Here is a 16,416-nt window from a genome sequence, read left to right as displayed (position 1 = left end):
TCTTTTACTATAGCAAAGCTACCCGTAGCTTTTTTTTTTTTTTCCTGTTTTGCCTCTGACTTATTAATTTAATGCCTTCTTGACTAGGAGTTTCCTGCATTAGTTAGTGTCTAACTTTTCATTTTAAATAAGCAATTCAAGGTGAATCAAGGGTTACAAGATTTCTTCATGCCAATGTTTGTGGCAGTTCTATAGGTGTAACCCCACTATTTTCATAAGCATTCATCCACAATACTTTTCCTCAAATGTAAAAAATGATGATACAGCCTCAGTCTGATCCAGGTGTATGTAGCTTTTCAAGACAAAAGGGCAAAAGATGTGTCTCTGGGAGATATTCTGCAAGTTAGAGAATACTGGACATCACTACCACAAGGGAGACAATTCATGTAAAAAGGAGTTGCTGTTCTACCTCAAAGTGCACCTTTTTTTTTTTAAAAAAAAAAAAAAAAAAGAAAAAAGAAAAATTAAAATTAAAAAAAAAAAAAAAAAGAAAAAATCTTCAGAGCAGAAGTGAAAAAAAAAAAGATTTTTTTCCTCCCTGTCAACTTTGCTGCTGTGAAAAATTTCTACATAGCTTTGCTTATACTTCTCCTGGCCAACAGCCACAGTTTAATTTATAAAATAACTGACAGGACCAACAGGCATGTTTGTCTCCTTCCACGGGATTTAAACAGCAGAGTTTAAACAGCAGATACTCCATTAAAATGAGTTCATATCCTATCTATTCAGACCTTAAAAGCCTTGGCTTAAAAACAAAATCCATTTGTTTCTCTAAGACTCCTTTATATTTGCCACTCACCATGATGAAAGGGGACGTGCACCTTGTGCATCGTAGCACTGAGTGATAAGAAAAGCAGCAGCAGACCCCTTATCAAAACACATATTGAATGAAGGATGGTCCTGCTGCGGACAGATGATCCTTTCCAAGCCCATCTAAACTTCACATATCGTAGGTATTGCTTTGCATTTTCCCAGCACCAACTATTAAAGGATTTCAGCACCTGATGAATCAATGATCCCAACAGCCCCGCGGATGGAAGCGAGTACCACAAGGAGGACTGGGCGAACCATGTCACAAAATCACTGCAGCTCTTACACCCGCAGCAGAAACGCAAATAGGGAACTGAACCAGTTTCCCCGCAGCATGCACAGGAGACACAGATCTTTTTTCCCATGTCTGAGCTGGGCTCTTGGCTCGCACATTGCTCAGAGCCTGGCCAACTGAGGGCAGTACCACGGAGATGTAGCAAAAACACCTGAACTGGTCTCTGAAGGAGCACTGGGTGTCCTTTCTTCTCTTGCTTCTCTATGAGTTGTAAAACAGCTGATACAAAGACAACATTACAGCTCAGGCCTGGCTCACCTGCCCTTGTTTAGCTAGCACACGTTTCTGAAGTCCTAGCACTTCCCACCGTTGTGCCCAGTAGCCAGAAACTCATAAGGTCTATCACTGATTCTACCCCACTTTTTTTACCTCTGAAGTACCATTTCCAGCTTCTGAAAAAGGTTCCTGGGTGCTCTCACAGGCTCTCACTCCAGCAAAGTTTAGTCAAGGATTACCCATGTAAGTTGAACTTTGGGAGACTGGAGGTGGTTTTCTCTCAAGAACCCAACTGTCCATCGGTTTGCTCAATAGCTCGAAACAGCAACTTGCTCCCAAGCACAACCATCTGTTTTTTAATCTTTTGTTAACAGGTAATACCACATGCTCCTCAAGTGAGTGAGATTATTTGATTTAGGACACACTCAAATTATAAGCAGCGCACAGTTATTTTAGGAGCATGTTGCATCTTTTTTTCAATGAAGATTAATGTTATTCTTTCCATGGGGCTATGTAAAAAGGAAACATCTGTGCAGCAGCAATTTTTAACGCTCTCCCCAGATTGATTTATATGCTTATTCATTTTCAACTTTTGGGGCACCCATAAATGATGCCTTGAGTCTTCTGAGGGAATACTGACATCCAGTAATTTATGGCTGGCTAAAGGCAAGTGTGTTGAGGGAAGATTATTTGTCTCTTGACCATAACTGAGTGGGCTGGACTGAATAAACTAGTTTGCGTAAACTAAGCTGAGCATAAAGATTGGAAGTCCATATGCAAAGCAAGCAAAAAATACCTGAACCAAAGAGCCAAATAATGGGTTAAAAACAAAGATTAAATCTGCCTGTGTGCTACAGGTACATAGGAGAAATCGTGCTCACAGGAAGCCAGAGTTACTGAAATAAAGTATTGATTTTCTTCTGGAAGAACTGTAAGTATTAAAGGACAATTAATTTTTAAATGAAGGTAACGGTCATATTATTGCTCTCTGGATATAGAAAGAAGACCATCTGTCTATATCTCTCTACAGCATTTGACTCTGAGGCAGTGAGTTTTTAATCAAAACTAGTTTGTTAAGAATATTAGAGTATGATTAAATGTCCCAACTAGTCTTTTATAGATTTGAACTTCAAATCAAAGGTGAGTTTGACACACACAATATATACCTGAAGCAGCAATTCACCTTCCTGCCTGGCCATTCACCTCTACTCCTTTGCCTGAGCAACACCCTGTCCTTGTGAGTCTCCTCACCTGGGATCTGAGGTCATCTTTGGTTTCTTCTCTCCAGCCTTCACATCCTAAGCCTTAAAACACTTTTCCACACCAACATCCCAGAGTAACCATCTCCACAGGCATCCTAAAAACAACCAGGCAGGTTCTTACCACTTCTCAACTGGAATTACTATAACCTCCTCTCCTCTGGCTTTGACAAACATCTCTCCCTGCCACAGCTCCAAATAGCACTGCAGAGGTCAGCTCCTGCACCTTCCCTCAGAGCTTCCCCCAGACATGTGAGAGCCACCTCCCCTTCCAAGTGCCACAACAGCCTCTTCCCACCACCTCTCTTCATTACCGATCAAAGGCCGATCAATGCTTCCCTTTGGCCCTTGACCCAGCATCTGTCACTTGGTCAGCACCCAAATGCCCTTCAAAGATGGGAGAGAAGCTGTCTGCAAAGTAAACCTCACCGTCCTACTGGTACTCAAGGTGTTGGGTCATCAGCATTGGGTCCCAGCCATTACCTGTCTCACCATGTGCTCTTCACGCCAAATATTGTCTGGTTTTTTACACTTAGACCGTAATTTCCCTGGAAGAGTTGCTGTCATTTTGGTCTATGCTCATAGAGATCCTAGCATGGCAGGTATGGCCCATGGCAAAGGCCAGATGCCATCACATCAATGAATAAAATCAAGGTTTTCAACGAATAAAAACAAGGTTTTGTGCCATCTCTCTGCGGGTTGGTGAGTGGTGCTGCTGGGCAGGAGTCCTGGGCTCTGGGCCATAAGACATTTCAGAGTTAACAAAATTGAGTGGGGCAATGGGTTTGTCATCCAGCAAGTTGTTAGAGTTTGTCTGGTTGAAATTGTTTTCTGTGCACATAAAAAAGAATATCATCTCAAATCAGACTGAAAAATATCCTAATAATTAATAGGTTTTAAATCCTGGCCTATCAGTTCAGAGTTATCGCTTAATTTTGTTTAAGAACTGAAACATTTTACTTCTATTCTGGACATTTTTGTAATAAAAGGTTTTTTAAAAACTAACTACAGATGCAGACTCCTGCACACTATCAATTCAGACCTGGCTGCTCTTTCATTATGAATTAAAAATGGGATTTTTTTCCTTGTTTAAGAAGAAATAAGGATAGGACTACTCCGGGCTCGAACACCACTCTTCGTATCATAAATGTTCTTCTAGGGAACATCTGACGAATCCGTCTTGTGTGTGACTGTATCCGATTGCCTCAGGCTGTCGCTGGAACAATTCCCAACCGCCTAACAGAGCCGTAACGCCCACATCCTGCGCGATGAGCAATTGTGAATTTTTATTTTTTTTTTTTTTCCAGAACACACCGGTGAGAACTGCTTCCAGGTCTGGGTGGACGTGAACCTGAGTGGAGCCTGAATGCCGTTAAAGCCACACTGACTAACAAAACTTTTAAAATATGACTACAGTAAGGATTTTAACTCCACAATGCTGCTATGCTGGGATGTGACAGGCTTCCTACCCAGGCCTGGAAGGTAGGCATCTGCTTGCATATATGAAATCACACAGTTCCCCTTCCCTGCACATCTGTTGTTTTGGGAAAGGAGTACAGAAGGAAAAAAAAAGAATATGTTTTGAAATATATCCTATGGGTTGAGATGAGTGGAAATATGATTAACCAGTGTAGGAACTGGTATGGTTTTGACCAGCTCGCTGTGATGTAATATATGTGGTACGTTATTACCTAATATTTAAAGTGACAGTGCCAAGATTGTCAGATCTGGAAAAAACTCATGTCTTTTAAATTATTTTGCATGGGTAAGAATGATTGCAAAATTCAGCCACACCGATGAGCACAAGCGTTATATAGTCCGTAACAGTGCTGGTATACTAAAGAAGATGCCAACATGTCTTTGCCTGCCTGCGTACATAAGGTCATCAAAAATGAATATATCCTCTCTTCCGTGGCAATCCCTCATGAAAGGAGCACTGGGAAACAAAAAAAAGTGGCAAAGACCAAATGCTCAGGACAGATTCTACACTGAGGTACCAAAGTTCTTTATCCCCAGGCCACGGTCCCTGACTGTTCTCACACACCTGCCAGGCTGCAGGGTCTCCTGACTGCAAGAATAGTCAGACAAGGTGAAGCTGGGGGGGGCCAGGGCATCAAAACTAATGACGCCAACCCCTCTGAAGAGATACAGCTGCTGCCTGGCCCTGGCCCTCTGCGATCCACCAGGAGCCAAGTGCAGATGCACTTTTGGTACCGAGTTACACTGCCCAGCGCAGCCAGCCCAGCTCCGTCCCGGGGCCGATGGGTCCGCCTGCAGCACCCATCTATTCCCCCAGGAGTTAAAGGGGAGAGATCGCATTGAAACACCCAGGGATTTACAAAAGAGCATACACACAGGACTGCTAAACTGCCGGATAGTTTGAACCAGGGATTGCCCTTCTCCATCTGTTGCTTTTGTTTAAACCAAATTATGTTTTCAACAAATCTGAAAAACTTAAAAAATAAATTCTCAGTTCAGTGCTGACAAGCTGGGGAAAAAAGTAATTCTCTGCAATTCAGCTATTCAGAGAAAAATTGATCAAGTATAAAACTTTATAATTGTTTCTGCTGATCTTTTTGGTTTCACACACACACACACACACGGTGTCAACCTTGGCTGTGCTGGTAAATAAAAGCAAAGCATCCAGCCAACCAGTCTGTAGCTGGAGCAAGAATTAATTTCAATAGCACTGAAGGATTTCACAAGCCAGACCAGGATCTGCAAAACCATTCTGCTCACATACACAGCACATACCCCGTGGCAGAGATAGATGGTGGGACGTGCAGGCAGAGCCTCCTCCAGCATGGACTAACTGCATCAACCTGTAAGATGCTTCTACCACCCCCTCCAAATCTGGCTGTACCGCTGGGCACCAAGGAAATGCAAGGGAAGGTTGAGGCATTTACCAGGAAAACAGAAAATAAGCAGGACAAGTTGTTCAGCTATTACAGAGATGTAAGACTACAAGTACCTGGCAGACAGTGGGGAGCAGCACGTAGCTGTGGTACCCTCCCTCACTCATGTATGTAGGCACATCTTTGCCATGCAGCATGTCCGTGCTGGGAGAGATGAGGTGCACTGGATATTCCCATGGAAACAAGCCTGTTCCCTCCCTGTGCACTGGTGTATCCATAGGCAGATCCTTATCTGCAGCGGTGCTGAAGCTTTTTAGGAAATAATAATAAAACAGCATGTCAACGGTAAAACCAAAGAGCTGGCCTTCCTCAGGAGGAACCAGTCCTGGTGAATACGTGCAAATAACTCCTTTCCCATCCAAAGGAACATCTTCTGCTGGTGCCTAGATGCCTGATCTAGAACAGTGGTATATTCCAGCAATAATAAATTAATATGGAGATAACTGCCTCAGACACAGCCCCGTTCCAGCACCTAGGTCTGTTCAGTGCCAAGAACTGTCTCCACACTGCCAAGGCCACCAAGAGGCAGCTGCAGTACTGAACCGCAGAACACCACCAAAAGTCTTCCGACACCCGACCCACCTCGCCACTCGGATGAGCACGAGCATCATGTTGCTGCGGCTCCGATGAGCTGGACCAGCAGAGGAGGTTTCCCTCTCTGACAATACTGGTGCACAGGGAGATTCAGGTGAGCAGTCAAGCTGTGAGAAGAGCAACTTGGAAAGCCAGGCCCTTCTGGCCAGCCCCAAGAAATATGTTCTCCATCAGTAATAACTTAATGCGGACCAGTAGTCGCAGCATAGAAACACTACACATTTATGGGGAAAGCAGAAGGAGGGAAGACGTGTGATTTGTACCACCTCAAGAACACAACTTTTCGAAAAAAATATTTATATTCCCACCAAAAATGCTGACTTTCTGGCAAAACAAATCAACCTAAACCTGAAACCACTGGATTCAAACTGTCACTGTAATTTCCTGTGCAAACTACAGCTCAGATGCCATACACTTACACCCTGCCCTGGGTAAAGCTTTCTGCCTGGCATATCCTTTCCATAACACGTTTTTCCCTTCCAGTAGGAGAGGGGGCTTCACAACAGCTCAGGTGTTTCATGGGAAACATCATCCAGCCCCACTCCTGGGGGCAGAGGCACGCAGAAGGATGCGGCACCTGAACCACGACTCCACTTGAGATCGTGTGATGCCATTTTGAAGAGAAAAATCTCCAAGGGATGGATCTCTACTTGGAACCTCAGATCGTTTTCCACATAAATGATTCACTGTTTAGCAGAAAGTGCATTTGATTGAAAATGCAGTTTTTCTTCAAAGATCAGGACTGATGGAAATTACCAGGTAGTTCTGACATTCTGCAGGAGGTAACTTGCTGTGAAATAACACCACATGGTGCCATAGCCAGAATTTCAGGAGGGAAAAAACAAATCCATCTTTGTCAGACCTTCACAAGCATACTTCAGGAAGGACTGGGCTACATTAGTAGTTTTGATAACATTGTTTTCTTTAGCTTCACACACACACAAAAAAAAAAAAAAAGCAAAAAGGAAACAAGTATCCACACTTAATACTCAGCCTTTAACAAAGCCTTGACTCTTTTTCTCCAAATGAAGGTATAGACTGTAACATAAGATCCGTTGGCTGATGAAATAGTGGTAAGAGTGTCTTCTGGGAATAACAGGCCTCTGATCAGACTAGGTGAGCATTACAAGTCTGATCCTACTCTCCTCAGTCATTCTCCATGAGCCCAAATGTGCTGGCCCATCCTAAGGATGTGACTGGTAAATACACATGATGTCTGCTTGGTTTCATTCACTATGTGTCATCAGCTTCTCTTTCTTCTCCCTGCTGCAGAACCAGCTGTCGCAGTAATTTCTGTGCTTTCAGAAAATTAAAAAAATCTGCCGTCCTTGTGCTTAAAATAGGCTGGAGGGCCCAGCTGATTTATGCTTCCCTTGTAGGATCTAGGAGGTGGTGAGATTGGAAAACAACTTGAAAAGGAGTAAATTATGAGACGGAAAAGGAACTGTGAACTTTTCAAATAAAAGGTCCTTATTTCACCCCAAGAAAGAAACCAAAAACACTGCAGGGCACAAGAGTTCAGGAGTCACTGGGACACCCGCTCACAGCTGGCACAGCACGATGTGGAAGAACATGATGCTTCAGCCAGATGTGAACTGCGACTGAAATAGCCCTGCCAGCAGCAGCAGCTCACTGGAAATGTAATCAGGCAAACATGGCTGTGTAGATGAAATCTGTACCTGATATTTCCTAACTGTATTAATGTAGTTACAGTGAGCAATTGGACCACCTGATACCCAAGTGTCACCCAGTTCTCCCTAGGGATCGGCATCTTCTTTCCCACCTCTCTTCTCCAAATAAAGCAGGGATGAGTTCTTAGATTATTGCAGTTGATGTGAGCAATTTGTTGTTTTAAAAAGACATTCATGTTCCTGCTCTTTTACAACAGTAACCCTCAAGATTTCTACCTCCCACCTTGACCAAAGGTGGATGTCAGGAGAAGATTCCCCCACCCCTGGGCAGTGACCCAATTCCACAAGCCAGGTCAGTTCCCCTTCTTCAGCATCTTCATGCAAAGCAACCTGTGTTAGCAGCTAAGGAATTATCCAGAGGCAAACTTGCAGAGGCAGAAGGGAGTCAACCTCTACTGAAGACATTTTGGTTATGGATTCAGGTGATGAGGTCAGACGAGACCTTCAGCTACACAGGCATCTGCATCAAATAAGATAATCCTAGTACTAATCACATAATAACCTGTACTTCTCTGGGTGATAAAACATCCACTTCAAAATTATATTGCTCCTAAAAATCTTCTATTGCCTGGAGAACCTATGAGTACCAGAGATTAAATGTTATGGAAAATAAGTATGCATAATTCTCACTTCGCTTTGTGCCAGTGAGAGACAGGGAGTGTTTGGACAGAGAGGAAAATTGGGATAGAAACAGTCTGCTCTGCCATTTGTCTGCTCTTTTACACTAGCAGAGGGGAAATATTATTATGATTGGGAAATGCTGAGACAAGAACAGCGTCTGTAGCTCTTTCAAGAGATGGTATTTCAAGGGGATAGTGTTCATTCACCACTGCTTCTCTTTCCTTCGTTAACATCTCTTTTAATTGTCTAATATTTTAGCAAGAAGCATTCATGGGCTAAATTAAGGTGGAGATGAGGTTTCTTCCTTTCACAGCTGTCAGTTACCTGAGCTATGACATTCCCAGCAGCTTCATTTCCCTACAAGAACATATCACAGAGGTTTTCTCTTTTTATTTCCACCCCTGAGTTTCCCCATACTCCAGAGCAGCAATCACCTGTGTCTGATGCAGTCTTTTTTTTTTTTTTTTTTTTGGCAGGTGGTTGATGATGTTAGGAGCAAACATAAACCCAGATGAAGAGCGACATAAACAATGGAGGGACCAACCCCAGAGCCTGTGTACGTCGATGTGGACAAGGGACTGACATTAGCATGTTTCGTCTTCCTCTGTCTCTTCCTGATTGTGATGATTATTCGTTGTGCAAAAGTCATCATGGACCCTTACAGTGCCATCCCTACATCTACATGGGAGGAGCAGCATCTAGATGACTGAAAGGACTTCCCTAGACAGAGCCATAAAATGCTGCGATCCAGGAGGCCTTTTCCCACCAGGAAGGCTATCACACAAACAGCCATTTTCAGATATGCAAGGCAACGGCAATATCTCTAAGAGCACATAGTGTAAATGATTCTTGCTCAACAGGTCAGGATATCAGCAAGCCATTCTGGCAGCGCAGTTTAATACTATGCAGCAACCTTTATTTTACTGAAAACAGTTATCATTGTAACTCAAGTAGCACAAGACTCTCCAGACATTTCCTAATATAACTCTTGGTCTAGCACAGTCTGTTCTCCCTTCAGTATCTCCCACAAATCCAGGGTAACCATCACAATTTGGAAAAGCAACAGGAACATTTTGTCCTTCCTGGAAATAGATTGCTTCAAATATCTTCTTCAGTCATTATATTTGCGTTTCAAAAAAAAAAAAAAAGGCCCAGATTTTATAATTTTGTATCACAGAGCATCACAGAGTAGAACTGCTAAAGCATCCGTGCTTAGGTAGGGTTATATGAGTGAATTTAATCTCAGCTCACATGATTCTGCACATACACTCCCGACCCCACTGCAACCCTATTTCCAGTGACCATGATACAGAAGCACTCAGACTACAGTTCCAAGGGGGTCATGGACTTCTGTGACCATGTAGCACCACCTCGCTCTAGCCTACTCATGCAAAAACCAGGCATATCATCGGGCACAGGTCCGTGGATTAGCCAGATGTGTCAGACCACTTGCTATGGTAGCCACCAGAAGCCCACGGAGCAAAGTTTGGATGCTGCTGGTTTCAGCTACACAGAATTTGCTGTGATTTTCAGAGTGATTCCATATGTAGCTTCATCCATCCATCATGTTTTAGATGCACTTCACTGGGACGAGATATGACAATAAGCAGAAACATTGCTCCTAGTTTTGTCACTCAGACTCCTCAGCATAACTGTTAAAGTAACATACACTAATGTGCATTCTACCTCTGAGAAATTCAGCACTTTTAAAAGAGGAATTTCCCAACAAATTTGTAAGGTGAATAGCTGTACATTTCCTCCTCTTAATTCACCAAGACAACCATTATGCAAGAAGGCACAAGTGAATGTGAGAGCTTTGGAAATTTATTATTTATCTTTTGAAGAGTGGGGACTGAGGGATTCCCATGTCCTCTGATCCCCAAATTCTAAGGTTTGCTCGCAGCTGCCTTTTTTAGTGACTAGTGTTTGGTTTATGGGATTATAAGGAGTTGCTGAAGCAACATGGAGTAGGTACTGCAACCACAACAAGCATCTTGAGCAGACAAGACTTGAAAGCACAAATCTGCAAGAAGGACATTTCACTATTTCTCCTCTTCCTTACCATCCTACCTGACCTCTAGGTTCTTGCCACAAGGCAATGCACAGTGGGTGACAGAGGTGGAACTGAAGGTTGCGGTGAGGAATATGGACGTAGACTTTGTAGGTTACTGTTCTCGACTTTGACAGATTTGTTAGACCATCACGCAAGTCACTTCTTTACGTGCCTCTACCTACTCATTGGTGAGATGGGTACAACAATATTAACTTGTCTCACATTGTTTTGTCGGTCTCATAATACCAGAAAGCACTTGGAGAGTCTTCGGGACACAGAAATAAGGTATCGATTCACAATTCCTCATCATGAAACTAATGGGGAAGGTTTGAATCTTAGTATACAGCAAAGGAAGTTCTCCCCAGGCAGAGGACGTGTCCAAACCTCCGCTTACTCTCCCATTGAGATTGCAGTATTTTGAGCCATGCCAAATGGCACCTGCCTTTGCTATATATTCCACTGATTTCCGAGGACAGTCTGGATGCAAGGTGCTCAGCACTGTGATTGCAGAGGTCCCAAAATAGCAGGCTACGAGGCATGTGGAGATTTTTGCATGGATCTTTTGCACTGCAGTTTTTGCTAATCTCTGTTGTAGGAGGATCCGATTCAGGTGGCAGAATATTTGAGGACATCTTTAACATTGCTGTTCTCTAGCAAGAGACTTCCACTGCTTCGGTTACTTACTGCAGGTTGCTGTTATTTAGCCTCAGTTTCTGCTAGCCACTTAATCACCAGTAACTGAGGAGTTTTTCAGTTGTGAATGCTAATGTTCACCGTACTTTGAGCAAACACGTTGGTCTGCCTTATTCATGAGTGTGTCTATCTGTACCATAGGAATGGATGCCCCAGCTCAAAGAAGGTTGCTTCTGTTCCCTGGGCTAAAGTTTAGAACCCATTTTTTGTCATTAAGTCTTGTATCCCACCTTGATACAAGTGGGGCTACTTACAGAATAAATAAATAAAAACAAAACACCAAATACATTTATTTCCAGGCTAAAGGAACGTTCAGTTTGGAGGTCACCTGGCTGTGTTCACAGCTGATGCAGAGCAAGAACAGAGCTTGTCATCACACCTCCCAGTGCCAACACTCCACTCAATGTTTATCTGCACGCAGAACTCTTTGGCTTTGTCATGCGTCACTGAGAAGCCTCTGTTCAGCTGAGGACTTCAGCACAGGCTTCAGTTTAAGCCTCTGAGCGGGCTGCCTGACTACACTGAGACCAGGGTTGGTCGTGTGCTGTGTCCTTGGCGTGGCAGGGACAGCAACACATGGCCCTTGCAGGAGCAAAGCAAATTAACAAGTTTGCCTTGCAAGAACGTTTGCCACCTCTTTTTTTTTTTGTCCATCTTTCCAGCTGTACAAACCATTTTAGGGATTTTCCTGAAAATCCTGACAGAAAGACCCCTCTGGGTAGCTCTATTTTCTGATAAAAGGCTCTCGTCCTCCTGGCATAGCCTGTCAAGTCCATCCTTTTGACAAAAAAGTTTCCATAAACATCTACGTATTCATGTCCAATCTTTTCACATGACTGCATAAGAGTCAATGTGATTGTTTTAATATAGATAATGTAAATGCATTCCGATTTCTGCCTTCCCCACTGGTTACAATCACACAACCCTACCACTCTTCAATCAAAAGCAATACTAAACATCATGCTGAAAGCAGAAATTTTATCCTCCTTGCATTTGGAGTCAGGACTTGCCCACCCGAGGTGCATCCTTACAGCTCCCGCCCGAGGCCAGCAGCATGAACCCCGCCAGCAAAGCTGCACTTGCAGCCAGTGGAAAGTCGGTTTCAGCAGGGGCTGCATCACTGGGCTTAGTTGCAATTTCAGCTGCATGCAACAAGTGCCTCTGCTACTTTTGGTTCTTTTTTTAATCATTATGCCATACTACCAGCAATTGCACTCAGAGGAAATAATTCAAACTTGTTGCAAATGTATTTATCTAACACAATAAACAGCTTCAACATGGAAAACCTTCTTGTCTCAGTTGTACTTCACTTCTAATTGCCAGGAGCTCTCAAACACATGGTTTTCAAGAAAGATATATATACTTGACAGCCCTCCTTGGAGGGTGAGAGCAGAGAACTGCTCCCTGTGTACCAACACCACTACAGACTCTCAGGAGCTCAGGATGGAGCCAGCTCCAAGTGTTCTGGTGGCTCTGCTGGAAGGTCAGCTCCTCCAGAGTGGCTATTTCAGGTTACTCTCACAGCAAGAGCCCTGGGCTGAACTTCAGTTCAGCGGGGGACTGCAACACACCGTATTTCAGCAATTCACGATCAGTAACAAACAGCATAGCAAAAGAAACAGGGCCATCGAGACTGGAATCCCCCCTGCTAGCAGCTGAAAACGAGGAGTGTGGAGCATCTGTGGGGTCTCTTTGAAGAAGCCAGAGTATGTGATATGCTGAGTAAAAAGCACCCAAGGAACTCCTCCTCTTGAAAAAAATGAGAGAAATTGCCAATTCTTTTATCTTATAAAAAGGACTCTATTGCCTGAAAGCTGGGTGCTTTATGTGTCTGCTTGCCCCTGCAGCGAGTCCTCTGGCAGAAGGACCTTTGTGCCACAAAGGCAAAACGGCACTGACAAATCATTAACTCCATCTTAGGCAGAAGCAGAGGCGGGATGGAGTCTTTGTGCTGTTTTCAGAGCAGCTCCTCTGGCTAATGTTAAAGTAGGCAGACCTGAACTGAAGCCAGCAGTGGCTGAATTTGGACAGACACCCTGGAGAACTGTGAGCATAAAGGTTTATCTGAAAGGAACGGGGACTGATGCTAGCCAGGGAACCGCATAAGCAATGCTGCTGCAGCCTGTGCTGTCCGAAGGTGTCCCCAGCTTGCTGGGTCATCACAGGTCTCAGCAGGCAACTTCAGCCCACGTTACTAGAGCTCAGAAGTCAACACAGGACTCGTGGTCAGACTCCAGCAATCTCTATGGCACACATAGGGAGGGTGGTGAAAACCTCGGGTATTTAACTGATTCACTTTAGAAGCTGGTGCTCTAGAAAACAGTGACTATATGAGAGATGAAGGCAGAGACTTTTCAAGATAACCCCAAAATTAAACTTCCATGGAGCAAGACTGATGCTGGTCCCCTGCGCCACCTGCAGCTTGCATGCGGTCCCCCACTAATGCTCAGCAATAACTGAGCCTACGAAGAAAGCCTTGAGCTTTTCACCCAAAGACATCCAAGGACAGCAGTGACACCATCACCTGCGTGTGGACTGGGCATTACTGCTGGGGCAAGGAGTCATCCCAAAGGAGCAGCCACTCCTGCAGTTCTGCATCTTTGAGGTCAAGGTGGCAATGCAGGGAGTGACACCCGTTCCCTTGCTTCACACCCAGCTCTGTCCTGGTCCACAGTGGTGCTGGATCTGCACTAGCCATCAGCACAGCAGCACTGTTGCTTTGGCGTCAGCCAAGCTGCCCATGGTGTGAAAATCCTGCTAAACACAGGCTGGAAAACTGAAGTTAATCTTTTCCCCTTCCTTACCTCTCCATCTCTGACCTCACCAACCCAGACTTGCCAGGCTTCAAACCTCCTGTCGTAGCAGCTCTCATGATTTTACATCTCAGGTGATTTTATTTAAATAAAGGATATTCAATTCCCAGTTTTAACCATGTCTTAATGCTGGAATGGGAATTCTTGATTTCAGTCAACATTTTTGCAGTTGCACTTTTTTATTTTTTAAAAAACAGTTTTTGTTAAAATTGCTTGGTACACTTTAGCCACTACTCCTTCTTGCTAACCAGGAGGAAAACACTGCTCACTCATACATTTTTAAATCAACACACAGTTTAAGATTCCTAGTTGAATTTATTTTTTAGGGTTCAATTCAATCCACAACGGCATTAGGAAATGTTGAATGATGCAAGTTCTTAGTTACAAAGCTCCACATTTTGTACTGGGACTTGCCCAGGCAACTCCAGGAGGGAAATAGCAAATCAATCAAAAGTGTATTACAATTGCAGTAAGTGTGCTGAAGCCATATGGAAAATTAAGTTTTTCAAAATGTATTTTATATTTAAGACTAATTGGATTTCTCTAGCAGCAGCTGCACTGCCTCTGCAGAGCAAATGAAGCACCTGGTAGGGGCAAGTGGGTAGCAGAGCTGGGCACCCCACCGGCCCCTGAGGCAACCCCCAGAGCCACCCCTGGAGCAGGGCCCTAGGACACAGCAGCTCCAGGGCACTGGCAGCACCGGTCCTGAGCCCTGAGCATGTCTGCCCTGTATCCAGCGCGCAGAGAGGAGGGGGGCAAGAAACCCTCCCTGCACTTGCAGGTCCCAACCAGTCCCTTAATATTCATTGACAAAGATGTTGATCCTGCAGGCTGAGGGACCTCTGCTCCTGCAGCCATTCCCTGACACACCAACTGCATCTACCCCAGCTCTCTTACAGCTGCCAGTTAGATAATATGGAACAAACGGAGTAAAAATTAGAAAGCACAGGTCTATAATAAAAACCTAATGGAAAACCGAACATAAGTGCAACAGAAAAAGTGTTGAGCTGAGGATTTTCTTGGGAATGAGGGGACATGAGAAAAAGGGGCAGCTCATAGCAGATATTTACGGGGCAGCATGGTGCCGGTACTTCAGCATGTCCCTCACGTACTTCCAAAGCCTTCTATCAATTTTAGAATTCCAGAAATGATCTCTTTCTTTCTCACAAAGCAGCAACTGTGTGGGCATCTTGAACAGAAGCAGCAATCAAGCCTGAGAAACTGCCTCCTGCCTTAGTGCTTAAAGCCAAACCCAACGCGAATATTACCCATCAGCTCTGTCCCTCTTAACAAGCCACCACCCTGACCCTGAGCAGCTACTGAAAGAGCATTTTACTTTGAGTTATCGCTGCCTGGTTAATGAGGGAATTACGAATATTGCTGACTCAAATGTTTTCATCAAAACTGATTTTTTTTTTTCCATGATATCACATCCATTTCTAATTAGAATCTCTGCAGAAAACTATTTTTACTGAAGAATGCCAGCAGTTCACACAGAAAATCCATTGTTTCCTTTAAATTCTGAAATATGCTGTAGGGTTTTGTTCCATGCTTTTCTTTTGACAATTATACCAACAGATCTACTATAAATTATACTCAGCTTTTTCATTACAAACCAACTAGGTGATGCTTTGATCTAGAAGAAAATGCATCTCAAACAGTATCAGAGGCTGCCCTTAATTTTCTTACCAGCAAAATAACAAAACCAGGCACAATATTATGAGGCAGTAGGATTCGTCGCATCAAGGACCACCCCTGACAAGGCAGCACAGCACAGCAGCACCTCCCGCATCCCTCCCAGACCCTTCACCCAACATCTCATCATTACTCACACCCAGGATTGCTGCACCCTGGCACAGGTTGCTGGGAGCTGCTGACTTCCACCGAGCATGGAGCATCCAGGCAGCAGGAAGGATGCTCCAAGCAAGCGGAGGAGCTGTGGTTTCCGTGCAGACACACACTTCCATTTCCTCTGGTCAGGAAGGCAGGGTCTCTCTTCCCACACAACATTGCACAGCTCTGAATGAAGCCTCCCAGGTGGCTGACACCACAGAAAAGCTTTCATTTTCTTCCAGGCTTCTAAAGATCCAAGGAGGAATTCTCATCCTGCACCTACAAACCTGATGCTATGACAGGGCAGAGGAAAAGGAGCTCTGAGGTTTTTTTTTCTTTTTAATTTTTACTGGAAGCCAAGTTATAAGCAGACTCAGGAGAACTGATCTAATCAAATTAAAATTGTTAGCCTCTAGAAGAGAGAGCCATGCTGAAACCTAATTGCAGCAGAAGCTTCCAGAAGTGAAGGGGAAGCTTTTTGCAGAGAGTTTCAACCCAATTGAAACAGCACTATTAAAAATAAACTTTTCTAAGCACGAGGCCTGCATGCTGAACTGAGCACCCAAGCCGAAGCCCCCTCCAGCTTGAGGAACCTCACCTTCCCACCCCACTCAGCCTTACCC

General features: G+C 44.1%; 1 protein-coding gene across 1 annotated transcript; it reads left to right on the top strand.

The window, feature by feature from the left end:
• Positions 1-8,885: 8,885 nt before the first annotated feature.
• CTXND1 (cortexin domain containing 1) lies at positions 8,886-10,065 on the top strand. The gene has a single exon (XM_037395788.1). It carries the CDS (start codon positions 8,932-8,934, stop codon positions 9,109-9,111), a length of 180 nt encoding a protein of 59 aa, XP_037251685.1. The 5' UTR covers positions 8,886-8,931; the 3' UTR covers positions 9,112-10,065.
• Positions 10,066-16,416: the final 6,351 nt, after the last annotated feature.

Source organism: Falco rusticolus, chromosome 7 (genome assembly GCF_015220075.1).
Source record: "Falco rusticolus isolate bFalRus1 chromosome 7, bFalRus1.pri, whole genome shotgun sequence".
Classification (NCBI taxonomy): Eukaryota; Metazoa; Chordata; class Aves; order Falconiformes; family Falconidae; genus Falco; species Falco rusticolus.
Note: the sequence above shows the minus strand (reverse complement) of the source record. Positions and strands in the feature narration are given on the sequence as shown.

Bases quoted from the DNA above. Each gene is read 5' to 3' on its own strand.
- CTXND1 (XM_037395788.1), top strand. From the start codon at position 8,932: ATGGAGGGACCAACCCCAGAGCCTGTGTACGTCGATGTGGACAAGGGA.